General features: G+C 37.3%; 1 protein-coding gene across 2 annotated transcripts; it reads left to right on the plus strand.

The window, feature by feature from the left end:
- Nucleotides 1-334: 334 nt before the first annotated feature.
- traf2a (Tnf receptor-associated factor 2a) lies at nt 335-26066 on the plus strand. 2 transcript variants are annotated; one of them, XM_089130341.1, is made up of 10 exons: nt 335-522; nt 867-945; nt 1604-1702; nt 2445-2606; nt 3233-3307; nt 3461-3535; nt 3614-4114; nt 4193-4370; nt 4512-4660; nt 25974-26066. In XM_089130341.1, the coding sequence occupies exons 1-10, from the start codon at nt 335-337 to the stop codon at nt 25983-25985; spliced, it is 1518 nt and encodes a 505-aa protein (XP_088986467.1). In that variant the 3' UTR covers nt 25986-26066. The 2 variants fall into 2 exon arrangements, with proteins under 2 accessions (XP_088986467.1, XP_039514368.2); XM_039658434.2 differs by lacking the exon at nt 25974-26066 and adding an exon at nt 6282-9359.
- Nucleotides 26067-27324: the final 1258 nt, after the last annotated feature.

The following is a 27324-nucleotide window of genomic DNA, read 5'->3' on the forward strand; positions in this document are numbered from 1 at the left end:
TGTTCGTTGGACCATAATATGGTAGGAGGACATTTGTGATTTTAAAACGTAACAGCATGCATTGTTGTTCTGAAAAAAAAAAAGAAAGAAAGATCCCAATAACATTAATGCACCATACAACTATAAAACTTTATCAAGACGATGGTTTTATTTTGTAAAGACTTGTGTACATGTAAACATTGAACCGTGTATATTTAGATGTTTTTAACAAATATCAAGTTAATCTGTTATGTGATCCAATGAAAAATAAGGTCTTTACAACCCCTTTCAGTGAAATGTGTAGAAAGATCCGTGTCTCTTCCCCGGAGCCTGGTCACATGCGCGCTCGGGAATAATGGCTGCACAGGAACCCTCACCACCATCTTCATTAGAAGGCAACAAACCTGGCTTCCCCAAGAAAATACTCGCCAACAAGCTGGAGGACAAGCATCTGTGCAATATCTGTCTGAAAATCCTTAGGAGACCGTTTCAGGCGCAGTGCGGACACCGTTTCTGTTCATATTGTTTTACTAAAGCAGTGAGGTAAGCGTCATAATTCAGTCCAGATGGCCCAACTGACACGACACTACAAAAGATGAACACGACCTGTCAGGCCTCCCGGGCCATTTTTATGGTATATTTTATGTGTATACAAACAGTAAACGTTGCTTCATATCGAGGAACATAAATAAATGCAGGCTGTCAGGTTGTGTTCGGCTTGTTTCGCTGGGCGAGCTGTAAACTACAATAGACAGACTGTTGCAGCTAATGTCTAAATCAACTCCTATTATATATGGTGTGCTTTTGTATTTATCAGCGATTTCTTTGCCAAACATCCATATGAAACATTTTATTTTCCATATGAAACATTTTATTTTTCATCGCAGCTCCGGACCACAGAAATGCAGTGCTTGTATAAAAGAAGATATATTTGAAGAACCAACATCAATTTTGAAACAGGGCTGTGTAAGTATTTGCTTTACTAACGTTACTCTGAAAAATTAATGCTATATATTAATGGTGCTTATTATTCCAAATATAAACTATACATTATAAAATTATAATTAAAAGTACCATAGTCATCGTAGTTTCCACCAAAATGCCACAGCTGCTAAAGTATTGTTACTATTATAAATCTACAATAAATCATGTAATTTTGTATAAATTTGACTACTTTGTACTTCGTGGTGGCTAATACAGAGTTGTTTGAAAATAGGGGAAAAAATCCAGTTTCACTATATTTCAAAGTTTCTATTTTTACTATATATATATATATATATATATATATATATATTTATACTATGTATATATTGAAGACTAAAGGCCTGTTCATTTTAACAAGGACAATGACTAAAGAGTTTTAATAATAGTCATAATTTTTGGATAATAGAAAAGTCCCAACCACACTGAAGAACAATATCATGATTTTTTTTTCCAGCTGATGAATGATACAAATATTAATCAGAAAGTTCTTCAGCTTTTAAAGACAAAGACGGCTGCAGTGCAATAAAATAGTTATTGTAATGGTTATTTTTACAGTCATCGTTCTTGGTGTGAACGGAACTGCTATTAATGATATGCACACAAGTTGAAAGGAGATCTCACTTTCAACAATTTGTTTTAGGCATTTCCTGATAATGCTGCCAAGCGAGAAGTTGAAGCTCTTGAAGCTGTTTGCATCAATGAGGAATGCTGCTGGACAGGCATCATCAAAGAATATGAGGTATTGTGTGTTCCTTCAGTGCTTTAAAAAAAGGTTTAACCAGCCTTGCCAAGCTGGTGCTTAGATGCTTGGCAAGCTGATCTCCCAGCCTGACCAGCTGAAAGGTGCTCCACCAACAATCCTACTTTTCCAGGCTGGCAAATGTTGAGAATCCTTGAAGATTCCTCTGATCCTAGGTCAAAATCTGAAGTTTTTGACCGTCGAATAATGACCATTTCGATTATATTTTACCTCCAACGAAATTCAGTGTGGCATTGTGCTATCTCTTACGACAACCGTCAAATCAAAAACAAATTGGTGAACCTGATGACACACATAGTGAGACAACAACAAATGACCACTTGCTCCATACACATCAAGTTTTTTTTTCAAGACAGTTTGTTGTTTTGTTGCCCACCATTTCTATCCAAACATGTAAATGCAGCTCACGTCACTGAACATGTCACAGATTGATAATGTAAAGCCATCATCAATGCATTTTTAACACGTCTTGACTGCCGCACAGTCTGACATGAATGACAACTTGGGTTCTACAGTGTGACATGGCTAATAGGGATCATGTTCAAACAGTCTGTCGTAAAGGACTGTTATAAATCGTACAGTGTGCACCCGGCTTAAGACCAGCAAACCATCACAAGTTGTTTTTTTTTTTGTTTTTTTAACAAGGTTGTATTGCATTTTACATGCACTGAGTTAAAAAAAAAATTCTTGCACCATCTGAACGACTCTTCATCTCTCAAAGGCAAACCATGAAGGAAAGTGTGACTTCAGGATCCTTCCCTGCCCATCATGCAAAGAGCTTCTGAGAGCCAATGAAGTTGAACGTCACAATGAGAGAGAATGCCCGGAAAGGACTCTTAATTGTAAATACTGCAAGGAGCCTTTTCATTTTAAAAACATTAAGGTAAGAATTTCTTATTTACATTAAAAGGTTTTTGTGTTAGCAACCCCCCACCTACACAATGGTTGTCTATGTGCACTGGAACAGTCATTTAAAAAACGCATTAAACTTTTGTTTACAAAGACATGAAAATCACCGAGTGGTCTGGGTGTTCACTGATATGCTCACACAAAAATCGCTGCAAAAGATGCTTTTATCGTAGGTTTTGTCCGACTCCATTGACTTTACTTGGTACAAAAACTACGATGAATTTCAATCTTAACTTTCAATCCAAATTTCAATCTTAACAGTTCTATTTCATCAGAAACGATCTTAAAACAGGGCTTTAAGTGTAAAATACCAAACTAACCCTTTAAAGCTGCAGTCTGTACCTTTTTTGGGTTGCTACCGAAAAAAAAAAGAGAGACTGTAACCGGTGTGAACCTACACTGCTCTCACGGTTCGATTCAGTTCATTACGATATCACTATGCATTAAGGTTTAAACAGACTGCAGCTTTAAATGCTAAGGTTGGAAGTGAAAAAAATACAAAATGTGTGTGTGTGTGTGCATATACTATATGTTCATTAATCTTAGTACAAAAGCAGAGTTTTGGATATTTTTGTGACTATTAAAGAATATGTTTTCTAGGCTCATGATGAAATATGCCCTAAATACCCCATGATTTGTGAAGGTTGTGCCAAGAAAAAAATTCCAAGAGAGAAAGTAAGTAAATGGTATTCAGGCTGTTTACATACTGTTGTGTCGACGAGAACAAAGGTTTTATCTAGTTTATGTTGTTAAGTGATGTTTTTTTTTTTAATATTTTGAGAGCATTTTCATAAATACTTTCTTTTTACTGTTATTTCCCCAATATAGTATGTGGACCACATTAAACTGTGCACCAAATTCAGAACACCTTGCAGATTTCATGTTGTAGGCTGTGATATGACGGTAGGTAAACCCCCTTTTTATGTATCCATCAGACATATTCATTTCGTTCCATTAATGTTTTTTTTTTATTTCCTGTAGGTGGAAAAGGAGAAAATCCACGACCATGAGCAAGCCTGTTCTTATGAGCACTTAAACCTTCTACTGCACTTCATCATGGGCATCAAGGTGAACTTGGAGAGTCTGCAGCCTCAGAGTTTGGATCTGGCCGGCCATAAGATCCACGAGCTTCATCAGTCTCTGCGGGAACTGGAGCTGAAGATGGGCCAGCTGAGTGGAGCAGTGGCTCCCGTGCAGGGGGCCTGTGCTCCGCTTCCTCCACCACCGGCTCCAACACTGGGTACGTCTTTCACCCCCCTCCCTACTGCCGTCGGGGCAGCCTTGGAGCTGCAGATACACAGCGAGAAGACTAAAGTGGTGGAGCTCACCCGCCGCTGTCAGGAGCTGGAGCTGAAGGTGAGCACTTTTGAGAACATCGTCTGTGTGCTCAACCGTGAGATGGAGCGCTCCGCTACCACCATGGAGGCCTATAACCGCCAACACCGGCTTGACCAGGACAAGATTGAGATACTCAACAACAAGGTAAAGTGTTTGTCTGATGTGAAGTAGATTGTTTTTTTTTTTTTATAGCTGATCCTTCAACCCGATATTTTTGTGCAGGTGCGACAGTTGGAGAGGACGGTAGGCCTTAGGGATCTCTCCATCGTGGAGATGGAGGCAAAGATGAGGGAGATGTCCGCTGCCACTTACGATGGCGTCTTTGTATGGAAGATCTCCGACTTTTCGAAGAAGAGACAGGATGCTGTTGCTGGACGGGCGCCTGCTATGTTCTCACCTGGTACTTTTATTTTCTATATTTTTCTTCACGGTTTCATATTAATAATTAAGAATATTTTGAAGGATTTCCGCTCAAAGAGCTTTGATATGAACATAGTGACATAGTGTTTCTCAATACAAGGCTCCCTGTTGTGTTTTACAGCATTTTATACAAGCAAATATGGCTATAAGATGTGTTTGCGCATCTATCTGAATGGGGACGGGACGGGACGTGGTACTCACTTGTCTCTGTTCTTCGTGGTGATGAGGGGACACAGTGATGCCTTGCTCAAGTGGCCTTTCAATCAGAAGGTCAGTCTCATCAGCTTATAACATTGTGTGTTTGACCATTTTTCTTTCCCGAAACCCTGACACACTTTCATTGATAGTTAAGTCTATATAATAGTATTTAAGTTTTTTGTACTAATAGATATTTAAGATATTATTGTATTATTGTACTAATAATTATTTATTATTATAACATGCATTCAAATTTGTGGTATGATTCCTACGGAGCCCCTCTAGTCCCACTTTGGTAAAAAAAATTAATTATAACTATCTTGTGGCCTCAAGATAGTAACTCGTGGCCACAAGATAGTAACTCGTGGCCACAAGATACTAACTCGTGGCCACAAGATAGTAACTCGTGGCCTCAAGATAGTAACTTGTGGCCACAAGATAGTAACTCGTGGCCTCAAGATAGTAACTCGTGGCCTCAAGATAGTAACTCTATCTTGAGGCCACGAGTTACTATCTTGTGGCCACGAGTTAGTATCTTGTGGCCACGAGTTACTATCTTGAGGCCACGAGTTACTATCTTGAGGCCACGAGTTACTATCTTGAGGCCACGAGTTACTATCTTGTGGCCACGAGTTACTATCTTGTGGCCACGAGTTACTATCTTGTGGCCACGAGTTAGTATCTTGTGGCCACGAGTTACTATCTTGTGGCCACGAGTTACTATCTTGAGGCCACGAGTTAGTATCTTGTGGCCACGAGTTAGTATCTTGAGGCCACGAGTTAGTATCTCGAGGCTACGAGTTAGTATCTTGAGGCCACGAGTTAGTATCTCGAGGCCACGAGTTAGTATCTCGAGGCCACGAGTTAGTATCTTGAGGCCACGAGTTAGTATCTTGTGGCCACGAGTTACTATCTTGAGGCCACAAGATAGTTATAATAATTTTTTTTTACCAAAGTGGGACTAGAGGGGCTCCGTAGATTCCCCCAAAACTTAATCACATTCCTGAATTAATAATTTATTATAATTCAGGAATTATAATTATAATTCATACAGGTTTAGAACAACTTTAGGGTGACAACATTTTAATTTTAAACTATCCTTTTAAGAAAATGTACTACCCTTCTAAAGGTTTTTCTTCTGTTTTAGAAAGAAGTCTCTAATGCTTATATCAAGGTATTTTGTAATAGTACAGGAAAAACTGCTTTTGATGGCAAAGCTCACTTTTCAGTAGCATTATTCCAGTCTTCAGTGTCACATGACCTATCTGAAATTATTCTAGTAAAAACAATGAGCGATTGTGCATATCTGTGCTTTTCTCTTGATGGTTACCACCACATGACATTTTTAGAGTCATTAAATTTGTTTTATGCTATTTTCAAGAATTTTTTTCTTAGAAAAAAAATGGTATAAACGTTTTTCAAAACCATGTGAAACCAACATGAATACAAGTACATTTCTAAGAACTTTGGCACACGTGTCTCTAGCTAGATTAAGGAATTAATTCCGTTTCTTTGGTGTGGACAGTATATCGTTCACCCACATAAAGTATAATGTGTAAATGGGGCCATTTTTCATCCCTTTGCACCCCCCCTATTGTTTCTTCCACTTCATCATGAATGACTGGCTTCAGTTTTGCATCTATCCATATCTGTCTAAAGGCCTTTTTGGTTTATCCAACACCTTGGTCCTCAGGTCACCCTCATGTTACTGGATCAGAACAACAGGGAGCACATCATTGATGCCTTCCGCCCAGACATTTCCTCTTCCTCCTTCCAGAGGCCTGTGAGTGACATGAACATTGCCAGCGGCTGCCCTCTCTTCTGCCCTCTCTCCAAACTAGACTCCAAGAACTCCTACATCCGAGACGACACTATCTTCATCAAGGCCATTGTCGACCTCACAGGCCTTTAAGGTGTCTGATGTCGCTGCTCCGCCATGCTCTTTTCTCCAGCCTGTAGTGGTTCACGTGCAGTACTTTTTTCCTGAGGCATGTTCCCTCAGTCTGAGCTCCTTGCCGTGCTCGGCTGAGCCCAAAGAGACTACGGTGCCCAGTGCAATGCTGCGCTGGGCGTGTAGGATGCCACTCTGCATTATGTACCAAAATTGTTCCCAGAGTTTGTGCAGTTCTACTGTAAAATAGTTGCCCTTTGGGAACCTCTCGCTCTCTCGTAGAGGGATCGCTGTCAGCTGTGATTGTAACGTAACTACTTGCCTGTGCCATAGATGTGGCACCTTGCCTTTTATAGAGATTGAGAAGACTTTCTCCACAAGACAGACATCATTTCATTTCAAGTGCTGAGCTTGTGTCGCGCTCCCTATTTGGGCGCTTTTTCCTTTCCTTAGTGTTTGAGCTACTTGTAAGTGAATGTTTCATGCGTAGACCGACATGGAGTCACACTAACGAATGATGTCGACGCGTTTATTTTGCGACTGCATAGTTAACTTGCTTCATACTCTTGAGTGTATACGCATCGACAGTCTTCTGACATTCCCTTTTTAGCATTGTGTGCCTCAAATGTTTCTCGTTCTCATTGGTTCTTTGTAGTGGTGGACATTGCTTGAATTTCCAAAGTCCAAAGCGCAGTATTTGGGTTTTGATAACCTGCTTGTGAGTTGAGGAGTTTGTGTGTGTGTGTGTGAAGGTGTGACCTGTTTTTTGGCCTTCGTTTCCATTTTCGGTGTTCTTTGATGTATTAGTTTGCATGTTGGATCTGTGGAAGATACATTCAAGTTAGCAGCAGGCCAGGTTTACACCCTAAGCCTGAGAAGTGAAGGCAGTTTCATTGTAAAATCGCTGTTGAAGACAAAACCACTAAATCACGCTGGTCTTATAATCATCCAGTTTTCCTTTGGACCTCGAATGCCTCATCAGCCGACATTAGGCGGTTATACGCATATAAAAGGCGCTGCCTTTAGCCTAAAGGTAGTGCAAGTAGGACAGATAATCTCATGTGCTTTATTGTGACGTGGAAAGGCTGATGTTTGTTAGCATTTTGGTGTTTTCCTGTGTTTTTGGGTGTTCTGTTGATATCGTGTTGCTTTGGGCAGTCATTACGGATGCCATTAAAACTAATTGACTTGCTTCGGACCATGTCGATCGGTATAAACCAAGCAGGTGTTTGAGAACTCGTAGTCAGTGATTCCTGTCGTCTTTATCCTAAAAAGACTGTGGGGTTTGCATTCTGTAAATGTGCTAGAAAATGAGGAATGTGATTTGTAATGCCATTTTAAAATAGCCTTAGTCCTTAATAGACAGACAGTTCAGTGCATTTTGTCCATGAGATTTGTTTCTTTTGGTTTATTTGCAACCAGAGAAGGAATTACTAAACATATACAATGCATAACTCCTACATAAGGGCTTTTAGTATACAGTACGTCTTCCATGTGAGCTTTTTGGTCTGCTTTTTTAAGATGCCTTTATGCTAACAAAGCACCTGGACCCAGCCTATTTTCAAACCAGTTCCCACAGATATCGAAACCTCTCTGTGCATGAGATGTTTTGATAGAGAAGAAGAAAAAAAAACATATTGTAAATTATTGGTTTACTTTGTAGACCAACATTTTATTTGTATTGCTTTACCTTTTTATCTGTTGATTGAGATGCAGTATATGACGGTTATAAATGTGAGTGTGCTATATTGTTTAAGTATAAATAGATAAACTATACAGTGTACACAGTTTTACGACTGGTGTAGCTGTGGATATAACAAATATGAATCATAAATATAAATATTATAGATTTATATAGATAATAAATGTACTATTTCCTGTTGGGATGGTTTCAAAATGTGTTTGGGCTCATTTTGGGCTTTGGTAAGTTCTCCATCACTTTGGCAGCATCCTCTGAGGGACTTCCGGATCTCTCTCTCTCTCTCTCTCTTTCTCTCTCAATAACCTGTCTACATGAATGAATCTCACCGCCGTAGATTTCCAAGCTTGCTTTTTGCCCCAATGAGATTTCAAAGTGCTCGTGTGAATAGTTCTGCAGGTGTGATGTGCCTCTGTAGCATAACTGCTTCTATACAAATGTTCTCTATAGCTTTAGCTAACATTGCATGTGGCCAGGGTGTTGTATTGTAAATCATATTAACAATATTCTTTGTGATTTTTGCAAAACAAACATATTATTTTGAGTAGCTGACACATGATTTAATAGTAGTGCACACATTTTAGGTTGTGCAATTATACAAGTGTCCTTCCTGTTCTTGAGTGTGAAATCTGCCGTTTGCATTCACTCGATCTGGGCTCATATTCATAACGCTGAAGTGGTGAATAGGACATGCTTGACCTTACATGGGTGAGAACCCTCTTTATCTGTATGAAATAACATGTTATTTGACTCTGACTTCTTTTGGAAAAGCATACACTACACTAGAAATGTGCAATTTTTTAAGTTTTTGCTTACCGTCAAGATTAAAACTCACAGAAATAATAATTTATGGAATCTAGGACTGATTTTTTTTTTTCTCCAGCTGACTTAGGATTTGTATACTTTTTATTTCCGAGGTTGCGTTTCATAGAGGTTGCTTTAATAATCAAACTTTCTACGTAACTTTGTATGCCTTTCTCATGGTGTCTCAGTGCCACTGATCTTCCTGATTCTGTTTTACAGAGCTAGAGATGTTACTGTGAAGCCACTGTGGGTTTCTTCCGCAAATTGTGGTAGTTGATGTGCCACGGAAGGTACCTCTGTGTGATTCATTTTTGTGTTTATGGTTTAATTCTCAGTGATATCTAAAATAAAGTCTTTTCTGTTCTCTTCTTTCTCCACTCTTGTATGGTCAAGTTCTGTTTTATATCACGCATGACCACAAGGGGGTGCTCATGCGCCATTATTTGTTATACACCACGATACAGGGTCGTTTTTAGAAGACGAGTTGAGTTTAGCAGATAATTATTTCCTGTTGACTAATGTGATTTATTTAGCGAATCGAAGGTACGTTTCCAAACATAATCTCCACATCACGTAAATGCCTTTCTCACACTATTCCAGGAAGTACGAGTCGGTTATGGGGGTGTAATAAAAGGGCTTCTCGGACTGATGGCTTTCACAGAGTCCAGTGAAGTGCTTTTGAGTTCAGGGTTTCCCTGTTGGACTGAGAGCAACAGTAAGAGGTGAAGAGGGTGTTGTCTGAGCAATGGCACTTTCAACCAATCTCACACATCCAACATCACTCCATGTTTAGAGTAGGGAGGCATCGCTGAAAGTGGTTTGTTTTATCTTGTTAAAAAGTATTCAGCTGAAATTCCTTATGGTGATAATCTTAACTTGTTCAATAGCCTACAAAATAAATACACTAGATCTTTGTGTTAATCTCCAGACATTACAGACATGTGTACTATATTCAAATGAAAGGAGATGTTACTAGATTGCCTAAGAGGGCTTTTCTGTACAAATGTATTGGCATCGATTGTTCCATGTTAAATTCACAGAACCTTTCCATTGCACAAAAGATTCTTTATAGAGGGAAAAGGATTCTGTAGAATATAAAAAAAAAATCCTCACACTATGAAAATAATGGTTATTTGAGGTTTCCACCCTAAATATTATTTTCAGACCACTAAAAAATTGAAATTATGCCAGAATTGACATTTTTGGGCAAGAAATCAATTTTAAATATTTTTATCGGAGCTCAATGTATGCTGCACGCAAATGCTACATTATCCCCTTTTCTGGCATAGAAGGGCAATGGCAGAGATCTTCCCACTCGAAAATCTTCAGTTAGGGTTTTTGTCCATGATTTTTCCCCTGGGCAAATCTGGAGCTCTTTATCACAGTTAACAGACCCTAATCTGAGGATTAACAAGGGGTATTCCCTCCATCACAGCTTCCTCTCTGTGTGTAGTCAGCAGATAGAAAATCATGATCCTAAAAGGAACAAAGCTGTGCAATGCTCAAGGCTTGTCTGTAGAAACAGAGTATTGATTAACCGCAGTCACTTCATTTGAACAATCCTGATGTTGTTCCCTAAAATCATAAGATTGTTCTTTTACTTGTCTGTTCATTATCAACCAAACACTAAAAATACTGTATCTTGCAGATGTCATTGCTTTCTTTTGAGTTAACTCACTTAATTTCATAATTAGTGCCATGTAGCATGCTATTAGCTAATGATTTGCATCTTCAGCACCAAGCTAAAATAAGTAATGTTTTCCCTTAGTTGTGAATGTGAGTTTTGCAGTCTGTATTAAATTTGATGCTGTGAAAGACTGCATCACAACTGCACAAAACGTTTTTACCTTCAGTTCTCTTAATGCAAAAACAAGCATGCTGCATGACCAGTGTTGTCTGATTCACAAACATGAATTTCTTTAAAGGTGCCCTAGAATGTGTTGAAATAATATTTTAATTTAGTCTTTTATCTACATGGCTTATTTAAGGGCATTTAAAATGTCCAGATATGGTTTTACAGGTCCATTGTCAACTCTAGAAATTGTCCCTATAATGAAATTGTATGTTTTTACCTTATTTGGAATGGTCATGAATAGTAATGGAGAGTTCTGCACTGATTGTCTGTTTCATTTAAACCTCATTGTGTTCAAAGACAGCTGTGTTCCCTTAAACGATGGGATCATCTGTTTGGCAGCCTACATCATTAGTACGCAAGGGCTGTGGTGCACTCTGAAATACAAGCGTGCAAAATAGTCATACGTCAGTTTTCAAAAATTCAAACATTTTAACAAATAGACTAATGTTAGATTAACCGTGTCAAATAACTACAGCTTCAACTAATGTGGTGGAGGATGCTAGAAGGACCGAGTACCGAGTGACCGAACATTATCTGTGAGCAACTAGCCCCCTGACGTGTTGATGAAATAGACGAAAGTGAAATTATTTGACAAAAGGGAATTTACATATTTTGTAGATTTATATGGCAACACAGGGAAGAAATATTAACCTCAGCATAAATCTTTGTCATACTATTTAGTTATGTATGCTCATGACTTGGAATTTGCTATTAGAAGAAATGGTTCTATTTGGAACCAGAAATGGTTCCATCCCCCGCTTCATATATGGAACTGCAAAATGGTTCTATATAGAACCATTTTTTTTTTTGGTAAAAGGTTCTATTGGCCAAGTATAGAACCCAGAGAGTGTATAGAACCTTTTAGGGGTTCCAAATATGTAGCGCTGATAGAACCTTTTAAGGTTCTATATAGAACCTTTTCTTCTAAGAGTGTGTTACTATACTACACTTTTAGAAGAAAAGGTTCTATTTAGAACCTTAAAGGGTTCTATCAGCGCTACATATTTGGAACCCCTAAAAGGTTCTATACAGAACCCTTTTTAAGAGTTCAATAATAAGAAACCAGGAAAAAGGTTCTATATGGAACCTTTTGGGTTCATTCAATATCATTTGTTTTGTCCTTTCCGGATTAAGTATTTCATATTATTGACAAACATCAAGACCCTAAAATGTATTTATGAATGCATGTGAATGATCACAAAATTCAATATGGGGGTTAGAACATGTATATATTTATATAATTCTATGTAGTTAATCAATATCACACAAAGAGTGCCATTTCGGTTTTTCTCCTCTAAAATCTGCATGATTAAAATGTGATATTAAGTTACTTCAACAGATTAATAAACTATAATTAAATTAGTACGAAACGTTGCAGAATAATATAATATATGAGTGAATAATAGCCTATAAAGAACCTTTGTGCCAAAAGGGTTTTTTTTCTTGTCATTATAGAACCTTTTTTGGCATAAAAGGTTCTTTGGAGTTGAGTAAAGAACCCCTGCTTCATATATAGAACCCCAATGAACCCTTTTTTTTTCGATAGGATCTTGCACTGGATCTAGATAACACAGTGTGAATTATCATTAATTTACCGTTTGGGGAATATAGTTGGAATTGCCCCCTTCTTCAGTATTGATATTGCCTGATTGATATTAGAAAATAAGTCAAATGAACAACTTCGAAATAAACTATTGCGGTATCTGGTCATAGATAAACTTCAACTATGCCTGTTGACAGTTCTTTTCTGTGGGAAGGGTATGAAAAGTCAAACAACTCTTGTTATTTAACTATGCCAAGATAAATTTGTAAGCACAATAGACATAATTTGTCAAATTAATATTTATTGAAATGGAATCAAATTTAAATCCAAAACTAATTGATTTGAATCTGTATTGATATTCAGCCTACTTTTCAGTGATTATGGTTAACCATTGTCAAATTAATTCCAGCTAGGCACAAGTATCGTTTTTTTAGTATGGTAATTTTGTTTGATTATTAGGCTACCCTCAAAATATTGTTTCATGTCAAAGAGCAGTATTTTTTGAAAACCAAATTATCCCAATTAGCATGCATTTTATATCATTCATTGTGGCTGCATGTAAGGTGTCAGGTGTAGTGTGTCTGTTCTTCCGTCGTATTTATTGTGTACAAGACCGATAAACTGCAGTTTAATCATCTGCTGTATTAGAGTCCTGTTACATCATCCAGGCTGAGAGGCTTCCTCTCAGTCCGTTTCCCCTGTAACACGTTGATTTCCCATCATCTCAGCAGTCCTAAAGACATCCCCTATGCTGGGGCTCATGTTACTATTTAGGGATGTACAAAGAACACTTTGACCGACTTGAGACATCCTTCTGGAGTCCAAAAACTGCTGATTTGTCTTAGCAGAAAAAGATTTAAGTATTGCACCTGATGCCAATGTCAACCTGCAAATCTATCTGAAGGGACTGGCGTAATGCTTAGAAAAATAAAAGGCAATAACTACTTTTTTGAGTTGACTTTTTTGCAGTAACTTAAAAATTATGATTCAAGTAAAGCATGCCTGATTGGAGATAGTAATATGCTGTATGACGAATATGTACATTGTTTTCCTGCACAGTTTATATTTCTAATCAGGGTTATAATTGTTAACTGCAACTATTGAAAAACTCTTTTTTTTTATTGAAATAAAGCTGAAATAAAATAAAATATAGATAAAATTGGGAAAAGTTGGCAACTATAATAAAATAAGTTTAAGCACCAAAATTACTAACTGGAGAAACAAAACAAAAAAATTGAAATGAAAATGAACCTAAATAGTAATTTAGTAAAAAACAAACAAAAAACAACATTTAAAAAAAAGTATTTTTATGGTAAATAAATAATATAAATATAACACTTGATTATAATCCCAAATGCCGAATAGTTCAGCAATGGTACCATTGGTTCAACCATTAGTTCAGAGTATACTGATCAACAAACACCTAATTTGATTGGATAAAAGGAGTCAATTTTGCTGCTTTGTAAATCTTTTTGGCTGCAATTATGTCATACATCTCAATTAAAAGTGTGCAAAAAGATTTGAAAAAACGGTCCAGGTTGAGTAAATGACAGAAGTTTTTCATTTTTATCTCTTTAACGAGGGTGTAAAGCTCTCTTGCGTCACAGAGGCAGGGCTCTGAGGGGTAGCGAAGCAGGTTTATGGCTCACAGTGGGGAAAGTTTGAGTGGTCTTTTTTGGAAGGTGACTGGACAGAATAGATCTACCTGCTGAGAGAACAGGCGCAGGACTGAAGGAATCATGCTGAGAGTGTACGGTTTTTCTAAGCCTTTTCCCACATGGAGGTTTCCATGCCTTTGATGTCTTTAAAATGTCTCTGATGGCAGCATTTGTATGTTAAATGGAAAATGTGTGTTCTATAATCATTCCATTTCCTGTAATTCATCTTGACCGGCATTGGAACTTTGTCAGATACAAAAACAGCTTGTAAAGCAGCCTAAATATGAAGAATATGTTATTACATGTGAGGTTATGTGACTAATTTATGAATTCATAATATCATAATTCTTTAAAGCACTCTCTAGTGAGAAAAAGTGAATTGTTTTTAGTCAATTCATACTTGTGAACATACATGTGAAATAAGAGATGTTGCAGTTTGTTGGTTTTGTGTCAGCATCTTAAAACTGTAGGAGGCTGTGTTCAGGGGAAAGTTTTTTACTAAACCCTGGGAGATCTTTTCATGTGGTGGACCTCCAGATCTCATGCATTCTTCTTGGCTGACTTCACTTCCATGGCTGCTTACAGTCTGCGGCTACCTAGTAGTTCTTCAAAAGATTTGGTAAGGCTTTAAATTAAACTTCCTTCATCACCCTGCTTGTAATGACCAATGTGTTTGACATGGCGACTGCTCCCCAATAAGCATCATTAATCCTTGGAAATGAAACGTATAATTTGCTTTAAAAAAACAAAAAAACAAAAAAAAAAACATAGTCTATTGTACCACTATATTATTTATGGTTTTTACAAGAATAAGTATGGATTCTGGAAAGTTTCCCCCTATGCCACATAGAGGAATCTGTGTTTCTAAAGTTCGGCAGTCTTATATGTAAATTACTTCTGTAGAAATCGATGCCGATCAACTGTCAGTAGGAAAATACATGCGGCTCACATTTTAGCTAATTACAGTGGATATAATCTCAATTCAAAAACACACGTACCTATTAAACATATTGCCATTATTATTGTAGAAATACATTATTTGTGTGCAGAAGAGGCCTAATCCTTGAAACATTCCTCATTTAAAGCGACATTGTGTAACTCTTTTAGTTTATTTTTAGCTAAAAACACTTAGTTATTTCAAAAATATATGTGCTCATTAATGTATATTTACTTCGTTCAAGTAATAAAGTATTCTCATGAGTGTATAATATGCCATTGAAAATACATACGGGTAAGGGGTTCTAATGTCGGTCGCCATGTTGACCCTCCATCTTGAAAGTACATTAGCCAAAGAGGGACATACCCGTTAATTCAAGCTTTGACTTTCGCGTTTACGTTTGAGTTAACACTCATGGACGAGGTCGAACTGGAAGCCATGTTAATCTTGGACTACATTGGCCACCGTAGGAGTTAAAACGAAATCGGAATTGAGAGGAACAGAAACTAATATTCACTGGATGGTCATATAACTTTTCACCACTAGATGGAGGTAAAAATCACACAGTGTAGCTTTAAGGCCATTCCTGTTTGGAATATGTGATAGTGTTTTGATATAGCCTACATGTGAACAATAATCACATACATTCTACATTTCCATTTTGTATGTGGATCATTCATTGTAAAATTTAAACCGTCATCTTGATAAAAAAATGTATGGCACTGCCCACTGACATGCTTCTAAAGCTATGGTTATCCAGTTTGGGGGCCTTAAAACACCTTAAAATGCACATTTGTAAATCAAGAACATCAAAAATTCCTCAGGGGGTGAGATCCTAAGTGATCCCTAGCAGGGACCTCAGTAGGCTGTTTAGAAATTCCTGCAAAGGACCCTGGGTGGAAACCATTTGTGCAAAAATATTTCATTAGCCGCTCACACATTAAGTGTGCTCAATCACTGTTATTGTACTCAATCCCTGGCTCTAAAATGTTTGAGAACCCCTGTTCTAAGGCATAATGTTGGCTGATTTGGAACACTAATGTAGGCTGGAAGCATAAACTGACTTGCAATTGATCCCAATCTCATTTTTCAAAGCTAAAGTAAGCTTTTTTCTGTGACTTTGCAAGCCTTCAGATTCATTAGTCACTACAGGTAAACTTAAATAATAACAGTGTGAAATAAAACTATGTACACTACAAACCAGTATTTAATTACAATAATAATAATAAAAAAAAAATAACATGATAAATGTCAGTTTGCAACATCAAGCAGAATTACAGACACCTTTTGACAGCTAAAATAATGAAGTGGCTGACACGGGAACCCTTTCCATTCAACTTAAAGGGTTAGTTCACCCAAAAATGAAAATTAAGTCATTAATTACTCACCCCCATGCTGTACCAACCCCGTACCCCATATGTTTATCAAGCGACGCGAATACTTTTTGTGCGAAAAAACAAACAAAAATAACGAGTTTATTCGACTATTTCTTTTCTTCCTTGTAGGCCAGAACGAGACTTCCTTATAGATTTCCACGACGCATGCGCGAGATTTGCGATCTGCTCAAACCAGCTTACACTACCTCAGATCGCAATTCTCGCGCATGCGTCGTGGAAATCTATAAGGAAGTCTCGCTCTGGCCTACAAGGAAGAAAAGAAATAGTCGAATAAACTCGTTATTTTTGTTTGTTTTTTCGCACAAAAAGTATTCTCGTCGCTTGATAAACATATAGTTGAGCCACGGTAGTCACTTGGGATATTTAAACATTTTCTTCATTGACTTTTTGGGCCGTCAAGAGGCAGTCCCTTAGGAGCCAATGTGGTAGTTATACAGCTCTCAAATTTAATCAAAAATATCTTCATTTGTGTTCCGAAGACGAACGAAGGTCTTACGGGGTTGGTACAGCATGGGGGTGAGTAATTAATGACTTAATTTTCATTTTTGGGTGAACTAACCCTTTAAAAATGGCAAAGCATTGGAACATAATAAAATTTTTATTAATTTTTTTTTTAATTATTATTTCAGTATTAGCTTTAGAATTTGGCCAAAAACGAGTACCTCAAAACAATCTAAACAAAGGGATTTACTATTTGGACTAGACTTTGCGTTACAATCATTCATGTCTTAATCACTTATTTGGTATGCAGCTCACTAGACTTTGGTAACATGTCTTTTGGGGGATTTTTAGTTGTGAAGAGATAGCTGATATTAAATGCTTTTTAAGAGGAATGCTTTAATTGGCAATGCTGCAACATGCAGTATGTACATTGGTGAATTTCCAAGCCAAAATGAGAATTAAGCTTCTCCTGGTTTCATCTCCTGCTTTAAAACTCAATATCAAGCATAAAGTAAAAGAAGAAAGTCTTCTAAAAGTCAAAACTGGCCCCTGTAAGGTACACACCCCTGCTCTCAAGGTCAGAAAATGGTCCAAAGTTGAGAGCAGTGCAGTTTCTCCCACGAGGCCGAGAGTATCTAATGACTCCTCAGCAGGATGCTGGATTGGTACATGCAACTAAAAAGGGGCCCTGAGGTTGTCTAGTTCATGTGTCTTCTACCTCTGCTGCATTCTAATTGGACAGGTGGCGACAAGTGGTGTGAATTCACAAGCATATATGGAAGGTGAAAGGTGGGGGGGTGAAAGCAAGTTCTGATGGGATTGCTCAATGTGCAGTGGGTGGACATTGCTCACCACTGTGCTGCGGTACATGACTGCAAAATGTTTCCACTGAGCACTTCAGTGATATCAAACATTAACATCAGTATGTTTTCTCATATGACCGCATTTCAGCATGCACGTAACTCACCGAAGCCACTAATGGTGCAAATTAAATCCGAGCAGAGCAGCGTTTTCTCTAATTTCGAGGAAAAGTCTCAAAAGTATGTGGATCACGAAATGAACACTCTTAAGAGTTTTTAAAGGCTGTGTTTATCTTCTGTAGAGGGAATTTCATAAAATCAATGATTCCTTGAGCGTGCCGAAGGCTGTCAAACAGTAACGTTTTTAGATAATTTATGGACATCTTTTCACATGTAAGAAAAAACAGCTCATTTTCTACCTTTTTCGCCCATCTGGTAGTGCCTTAATTTACTAACAGAAACTTCAGCAAATCAAAAGAAATTCCTTACAGGAAGGGAGTCATTTGTCATGTTTAAGACTAAAAGCATGGCAAGAAAACTAGCATGCTTATGTGGCAGAGAGGAGTGAATTATGAGAGTATCATGCATTGCATTCTTTCAGGATGGGCAGCTCACAGAGCTCATGGAAAAACTCTCTGTGCTTGAGAGTATTGATATTTACACCAGTTGGACAATAAAACTGACACATAGTGACCGGGACACTGTTCTGGAAGAGGAATGGCTCTAAATGCCCTGGCCACTGTGTAGGACCTTTATCGGTTATTCCCAAGACGAATTAATGCTGTATTAGCTGCAAAAGAAGACCCCACTACACCATACTAATACATCACTGTGATCTAGAACCAGGTGTTTCAGTTTCATTGTCCAACCCATTTACCGAGAATGGTCTATTTCAAAATCTTTCAAAAATATCATAGGCATACACATACGTATTCCAATTCGTAGCTAACTTGTTTATGGTGATACCACCTTTTAGCCACATACTGCAAAATATGATTTTATTATTTAGTATTTTTGTCTTGCTTCCTGTTGAAATATCAACAAATTCTTAAATCAAGATGCATTTACTTAAGTAGTAAATTGCCATACGATAGTCTTGTTTTCTGGAGAAAATCAATCAAAATGAAATTAGTTGCTTAAAAAAAGCAAAATGATCTGCCAATTGGGTAAGAAAAATAATATTGTTTCTGTATGAATTAAGATTATTTTCCTTACCCCCATTGGCAGATAGTTTTGCTTGTTTTAAGTAACAACTCAATTAATTTTGATTAATTTCCCCAGAGAACAAGAGCATGGGGCACAACGAAACGCGGGGCTAGTTGTCACACACTTGTTTTAAATACTTCCACACATGCCAGCATGACAAAACTTGGTGTATTTACTAGCTATTTCAACACCTTTTTAAATAGAAAAAGAATTGCGCCAAAATTCAGATAACTTAATAAGATATCACTACTCATTTATTTTTCATCTCTATTTTTTGTGTTTATTTAAAATGAGACAAACTAATATTATTTTAATCTATCTCCAATATGTTGTTTAACAGTTGATATAGATAAAGTGGTCTTTTACAGATGTGTCCAAACTGGGTTGAGAGGCGTTACACAAGGGCACGCCTGCGAACTCAACTTCGTTATTTCAAATGTAGGCGCAGTAGTATGGTGAGATGTTTTTATCTCGATGCGGCGCGGACGCACTTGGAAAAAACAATCACTTCGTTTCCATACCTCGCGCCTACTTTTGAAATTACGAAATTGGGCACGTAAAAGACGCGATATGTGAACAGGTTCTATATAGCGCCTAAAAACGCATAGAAAAGCTATGCGCGCCACGCTCTCCTTTTTGCAAGGCGCTAGGGTGGTTGCACTTTGAAGGTGGCTGTCGTTGCTGTCATGGTTGCTTTGGTTGGTTCTTGTCACTTGACCTACAGTGCGCTCTGAAAAGTTGAGATGTTTTTGGCTCGGTTCACATATAGCGCCTAAAACGCGTTGAAAACGCTAGGAAAAAAATCACTTCCGTTATGAGCGTGCATTCCGCGCGCCTACATTTGAAATAATGAACTTCAGAGTGCAAAAGACGCGATATATGAGCAAGCCCAAAGGTGTTCCCGATAGTGTGGATTCCATTGAAATGATTTGAAAAATTATTGCAAAAATTTGGATAATATAAATGTTTAGAAGGCAGATGACTGTAGGCTATATAAAATGAGGTTGTGTACTAGGTTTTGAAATAAAAGTACACATTGTCCTTTACATTTTAAGCTTTCAGATTCTTTCAGATTCTAACTAAAGCAATTTACAAATGGCACTGGCATTTAGCGCTGCCATTTTGCAAATTGGGTTATTCATTTAAAACAATGCATAACACACCCTGTGGCAAAATACAGAGCCTGTTTCGGGGCTTCTCGGCATTGTAAGCATTGAGGATGACTTCTTTAAAAGTTTCAAACCAACTGGAAACTGACAAGTTTTTGCTTTTGCAGTAGACTGATTTATTGAAGAAAGCTGAAATGTTCTGGGACACCAGGTTCTTTGAATGTATAGCTCGAACACGACAGTGAAAGTAATTCAAGCAAAGCAAGAAAATCACTGTATCTAAAAATGTCTGAAGAACACTAGCCTATCTTTTTTTTAATGGAATTTTAATTGATTTGGATGAAAACCACTGCAATTTAGTCTACAGTTCTAAGTACATGCGATTTCAAAAGTTGCAAGCAATTAAAAACGTAACTTTCATGGTGATTTAATGTTTGTTGAAGTTAGTTGTCCTTGAGTCTTCAATCAGCTCTTCAGGCTCGGCTATCAGCTCGGCCTTCATCTGATTTTCCTTGCGAGATGTCCTCACACTCAACAATGAATCCATTCTTCGGCGGTTTTATAACTTAGCGGAGGTTGGTGTGGTTAGATGTGGAGGAGGCTCTGTCTCTCAACCCCCTGGATCACCAGGCTTTATTTTCCTTTCAGAAGCATGGCTACTGTGAGACAGGAGGGCCTCTTGAAAAGGCTGTGTTTTTCTTGTCAACGGCTACTGTTTTTGTTCAAGGAGCTTGTGTTCTCGCTGATCGAGCATTGCTGACGTGGGGAGGCATGGTGCTAAATTAAGAATTTCCCTTCACATCTGCAAAAGCCTGCTAGAAAGGGGAAAACTGTTCGAAAAAGCAGGAACTCAATATGGCTCTCATTAGGAGCTGTATAAGCGAGGGTTTATTGCATGTCTGCAGTATGTTCCGCTTGGCGCAGGCAGTCTCACAGATGTTAGCACTTTGTTGCATATTGTGCGCCTATGTTGACTGATCTTCATGTTAAACAATCAAGTAACATGCTTTGTCTTCACAGCTAGTGAGAATCTTTTTTTTATTGGCTTTTGTCAAAGGGAGAGAGAGGAGGAACAGGTCTGGGAAACGGCACAGGTCGGACCCAAACCTATGCTCCTGTGAGCAATGTGCACCACCCAGTGTGCCACGGCTCCAACATCTACAGAGGAAATTGAAGGGGACATGAGAAACACTACTCAAAAAGTGGGTCATTTGGAAATAAAAAGGATGATTGTTTTACAGAAAGTTAGACATTTCAAGAATAAATACAGAGCAAAGCACAGAATACATGACATGTTCCTCTCTCTTGGCTCTCAGGAGGTATACGGACGGAATGGGGACATGGTCTAACAAGGCGAATGGTATGATTGAAGACCACAAATATTTAAAAGCCAGCAGAAAGCACAGGTTTTATTCTTTAGAATAAGCCTGTCATTTTAAATAACATTTAAGCAGTGTTAGGGAAGTTATTTTGAAACAAATAGTTATAATTTATAATAAATAAAGAAGAAATAGTTTGAAAAAATAGTATAAATAGAAGAAATAGTTTGCTGCAGTAACACAGTGGTTAACTACTTAAAGGAAAATATCTATTTATATATAAATTATGTTTTAAATTGATTAAAAGTAACTGTAAAGATATTGTTTTCATCAAGTTTTCTATTTCAAATAAATAAATAAACTGTCTATTCATCATAGAATCCTGAAAAAAGCATTTCGGTTTCCACAAAAAATAGAAGCAGCACAACATTGTTTTTCAACATTGATAATAATGAGAAATGTTTCTTGAGCACCAAATCACAAAATAAAATGATTCTTGTGAAGACAGGAGTAATAGCTGCTTCAAGAATTCATCTTCACCATCTCAAGAATAAATGACTTAATATAAAATATATATTAAAAATAATATTTTACAATATTACTGCTTTTACTTTATTTTTCATTTAAGAAATGCAGCCTTGATGAGCAGAGCATAATGAACTTATTTCAAAAACATATTAAAAAATCTTTCCCCACAAGGATGGCAATACCAGAAATCTTTTAATCCTTTTTTGGTCCCCATCATATACTGTAAAAAAAGATGGACGACGCTCTTTTACTCTTTACTCTATACGCCGTGCGACAGTCAAAAGGCTCGCGATCCGCCATGCCTATGTCTGCATGCTGCTGCAACGCGTTTTACATTAATTCAAAATTAAGGATAATTTTTGGCTTCAATATCTCGTGGAAAAGAGGTTTTTCCCCTAGCATAATATATTACACAGTACCCGTTCCCTCTTTTAGAGAGAACCAGGTTACGTTACTAACAGAGTATGTTTTTATTTTTCAGAGAAGTCAGCAGTTTTTCTACTTTCAGTTACTTGCTCCCCAAAACCGCTTATTACTTTAAACACCTTCTCTTAATTTTTTACAGATTACCTCTACTTATTTATTTAGTTTTCCAAACATAGCCTAGAGCAAACGTTACCCCTCTTAAAATAACCTTCTACTTTGATCTTGTCACTGACATATTTTTACAGGGTCATGCACCTACACAAGCACCTGGAGCATGCCTGTAGTTTGTGTGGTAGGATGTGTTGTCCTACGAAAATGACAGTTATTTAGTGGTTACACTTCTGTTTGGCGGTCTGAAGTTGAGGTGTTTAAACAGTAGCATTGCATTATATAACAGAAGGAGTCTAAGAAAAGGAGAGGACAGCATAAGTGGTCCCTCTGTGGTTCTAGGGAACGAGAAAGAGAGAGATGTTGAGTAGAGGCCTAGACACCTCTACAACATGGTGAACTCATTTTGCCCCTCTGCTGGATGCGGTAATAGAATGGGGAATTCACAGACCCAAAGGCAAAGCTGTGAACGCTCCAGCACAAAATTTTGTTTCAGTTACTCTGAGAAGAAATGGTTCTCATTGAGGACAGCTCTAGTCAATTTCCCTCCGTCTTGAGGCCTTGTGGGACTTGTGTGAGGAAACCATTTTTGTGTGAAACATTTGTTTTTCCTCATCCTAAATCTGAAACTTTAGGATGTTATCAATCATTTCAAAAGAAAAAAATAAGGTATTTGTTAACATTAGTTGAACTAACATGAACTAACAATGAAAAACACTTCTAAAGCATGCTCTAACAATGAACAGTTGCATTTATATTAACAAACACTAACAAAGACCTATTGCTCATTGTTAGTTAATGCAATAATTAAAGGTGCTTTATATAACTTGTCTTCTGAAATGAATCCTTTTTTTATTGCATGTGTGTGAAGGGGTTGTAATCACACATTACAATTATCCACTTGTCGGGTTTTGCTATTACCTCTGAAGGCCAGTATTCCTATTTCTATGTGAAGTCTCCGGGTCGGATTTTCTGCGAAATCCATCGGATGTGACGTGCATGCGCGCTCCCAAGCATCTCTCCTTTTTATATACAGTCTATGCGACGGCACTGCAGCTGACGATATGGAGTCTGATAACACCAAAAAACTAAACAGTCTCCAACACAAACTCCACATTAATATAAAAGACCAAAACAAAAATGTATCTGCTGAAGCTCGTCAGGCCAAACGCGAATCGGATCGAGTTACGGCGAAAACACGGATCAACATCGGCAGAGCGTTTGAATTATAGAGAGACCTCCGCTATTTTTATTGTGATAAATTACAAGTTTTCAGATATGCTGAAATAATGGTAAACTGTAATGAAATAGCAAGGTAAACTACAACATATATGAGACATGAAATGATTACAAAAGACTGTTCCAGAATAAAAAAAGTAGGTGCTTTAGGATGCAACTGTTATTTTATGTACTAGATCTACCATCTAACGTCACTCATCCCACTACTATCATATTATTTATAATACACATTTCCAGACACGTTCAGTACAGTAATGTTACTTCCTACGATCTTACTGTTAAACTGAAATTGTTCTGTCTAGTTCACTAACCGTTTTCGTTATCATATTACACATTCACCTGTTGACATTGCTGATTGTGAAAGATACATGAATAGTTAGTGAAGTGGCCTATGATAGATAACACCACAAATGTAATGTTATCATGGTACGATCATGGAGCATTAGTTCGACGTCAAGCTGATAAAAGTAGTCTTATTGTAACGTTGCAGTGGGAGTTTAGATGAGTTTCCAGCATGTTTTGTGATGCTTTCTCCGGTGTGTTGAAAGTCTCAGTGTGGCCGTGTACCGTGAGTGCTCGCTCTTGTGTTCGAGCAAAAATGGGTTGCAATCTGAAACATCACTGATGGAGGCTGCTAAAAAATACATAGAGCACCTTTAACAATAAGTAATGGGACATTATTGTAAAGTGTTACTTAAAGTTTTATATTGTAGGACTTTGTAAGTGTTTGAAAAACAAGTGCATAATGAATGAATTGGTGGCCCACTGACAAAGTCAGGAGAGACGTTGATGGATGACCAAAGGTCTCAGTAAAACCCTGTTGCATGGCACAATGCTTTGTATAAACATACATAAAGTAGCAGGGGTTCACTTAGACTGTGAAATGTCTGCAAACCTTCTGGCAAGCCACAGGAAATCGTGACCTCAGAGGGAAAACAAAGATGTACTGTTCGATATATATGTTTTTTCAAATGGATTTTGTTTAAGACTATTAGTGTTAAAGTTGGTTTACAAGTCATGTTTTCTCTACATCCACTCAGATACGGCATTAAAGAAATATTCCAGATTCAATAGCCTACTAATTAAGCTCTAATGTAGTATGCCCTTCTTTCTTTTATGGACCACAAAAGGAGAATTAAAAAAAAAAGTCCTGATCACGCTTATATGGCAATGAATAGTGACCAGCATCTAAAAAACACAAAGTATTACAGATTGCCGCTTTTCCGTGCACTGAATACCTATGGCCAAGGTCAGAATTTTTGTTAAAATTATAATGCATATAATTTCATCATATACCCCGAGAACACTTGGAATTTGTCTCGTGTGGCATGGGATTATTTCATTTTAGGGTGAACTATCCCTTTAATCACCATTTATGGCAGAATTGCCTTTATAACATTTTACATGAGGCGCTTGCAATGGAAGTAATTGGGACCAATTTGTGGAGGATTTAAAAGCAATGAAGCTTATAAGTGAAAAAAAATGTACTGTAAATTGATTTTATTTGTTAATGAATTAAGCTATAAAACTGGATATAACTTTACACAGAAAAGTAAACTTTTCTGCTTTTCCTCCCATACACTAATATCATTATGCCACAAGTGATCTAGACTGATCTTAATGCATGTTGAATTTGGAATATACTCTTAATGTTAAGGCTAATCAGGTCCTTCATTTCGCCTCGTGTCAAAGTAGTTTTAAAACCAAGACACGCTTGGTTCGCTTATTCGCAAACCCTATACTAATGTCTGTGGACATCTTGTTGAACTCTTAATTGGTGCCATGTGCACTGACCTGTGGCAGCAAGTGCCCCTGTTTTAGGTAGGATTGACCCTAAGAGGAAAGATAAACAGTGAGGTAGGTCATAGATCTCCATTTTTGTTTCAATCCCCAACTGTCTTTTGGAATCTAGAGAAATGCATAAAGTATTTCATCCTCCTTGCATCTAAAGACTTCTTCTACAAGTTAACAACTTGGATAGCCCCTAGAATAAATGGACTGTCTGAACTGACTGAATCTAAAGATGTTTGTAATATAACAGGATTTCAACACCATTATCACGTAGTTGACATTGTGTCAGAAAGCGTGATAAATGTAGATGGACTGCGTTATTTTCCATCTGTCTGTAATGCACATGGATAAAACTAAGCCTGTGAAATTATTGTCCATTTTACCCCTTAACTACTTGAAACTTGATCATTTCCAGATGTCACTATGCTGTTCTAGCCCTGAGCTACAGCAACTTGAATGCAAATCACATTTGCCAATGTATTTGGCACTGCATTTTTTGTTAGTTATCCTGAAATAATTTCCTTAAAGAATTATCCGAGGGAATTTGTGACTTTACTCTTGAAGGTGATGGATAACAGCTTCTTCTCCCTTTTCTATAGAATAACAGTTGTGTATGTCTTTGTAATCCATGCAGACGGTGAGATGATGTCCTTATAAGACGACACAAGCATTGAAAGATGCATATCAACGTGATCTCATTAGTAATGGCAGGTATTCATAATGTAAACCGGTTCTTTTAGCACGCATACATTTTCATAAAGACAAAAAATGTACATTATTAACCTATGCCTATCTAAAACGTAGGTGTTTAAAGCTGCAGTCTGCTGTTTCTCCTCTTTGTCGCCATCTCTGTTCGGAATCTGCAATTGCAGTCATTCATGGAATTATCAACTTTACGTGAGTTGTACTTCGACACGGCACAGCACGGATGAATGCAGTGTTTTGAGGAGGATGTGTGGCTGCCAGTCTACGTTTCTAGGTACGATTCTACATTTTGGAAGTATGATCAACATAAGAATTTTCACCCTCAAATTTCATCTGAACAAGTAAGTAGCATCCACTTTTGTTCTTCTGACAAACTAACTGATTAAAAAAGCATTGCAGTAAATCGCGCTCATTAAATCTAAAGATCGTTTATCATATCACGTAAAACCGTGCAAATTATACTTTGTTCTCAAATTGGTAATATTAAAAAAATCACAACAGCATTGCTTGACTATCATTGCTTGACTACATCTCCACCTCCAACATCCTCACACGCAACATAGCTTATACTAGCCAAGATCTTCTTTATGTGTATAGATATGACGTAATGACGTGAAGACATGCTCAAATTCCACCAGTACTACTGGAATTAAAAACATTATTTCAAGCCTACCGTTTAGAATCGAGCTAAGGCAAGCAGAGAGTTTTGAACACTGGCTGGTTATGTACTTGCTCAAAAAAAAATATTTTGGATATTTTTTAACCCAAAAAAGTTACGGACTGCAGGTTTAAGCAATAAATATACAAATTCATTATAAAATTTAATTCACAGAATTAAAATGTTGTTTTTGATATTAGTATAGAATGTTTATAACAATATATTGACAAATTATTGTCACTGTGCATTTATCTGCCTATAAAAGTTTTAGGCATTATAGGATTTCAAAAGGTTGGGGTCAGTAAGCTTTTAACGTTTTTGCAATAATATTGTAATTAAAAGTACAGTAAAAAGTTATATTGTAAAAATATTATTAAAATTACTATTTTAAAATGCAATTTATACCAGTGATGGTAAAGCAGCCATTACTCAACTTCAGTGTCACATGATCCTTCAGAAATCATTCTAATATTCTGATTTGCTGCTTCTTATTATCAGTGTTAAATGATTTGTACTTTTATGAAACTATGCATACAGTATGTCAATACTTGTATTTTTTAGATGCTGTAAATATGTTTCAGCGTACATCGTACAAAAATGTACATGTAAACATTATATACAG

Source organism: Pimephales promelas, chromosome 4 (assembly GCF_988280905.1).
Source record: "Pimephales promelas chromosome 4, fPimPro1.hap1.1, whole genome shotgun sequence".
NCBI lineage: Eukaryota > Metazoa > Chordata > Actinopteri > Cypriniformes > Leuciscidae > Pimephales > Pimephales promelas.

Excerpts from the sequence above, each read along its gene's own strand:
- traf2a (XM_039658434.2), top strand. The coding sequence starts at position 335 with ATGGCTGCACAGGAACCCTCACCACCATCTTCATTAGAAGGCAACAAA. Across the intron at positions 946-1,603 it reads CAATTTTGAAACAGGGCTGT|GCATTTCCTGATAATGCTGC; the intron begins GTAAGTATTTGC and ends AATTTGTTTTAG. Across the intron at positions 4,115-4,192 it reads TTGAGATACTCAACAACAAG|GTGCGACAGTTGGAGAGGAC; the intron begins GTAAAGTGTTTG and ends ATTTTTGTGCAG.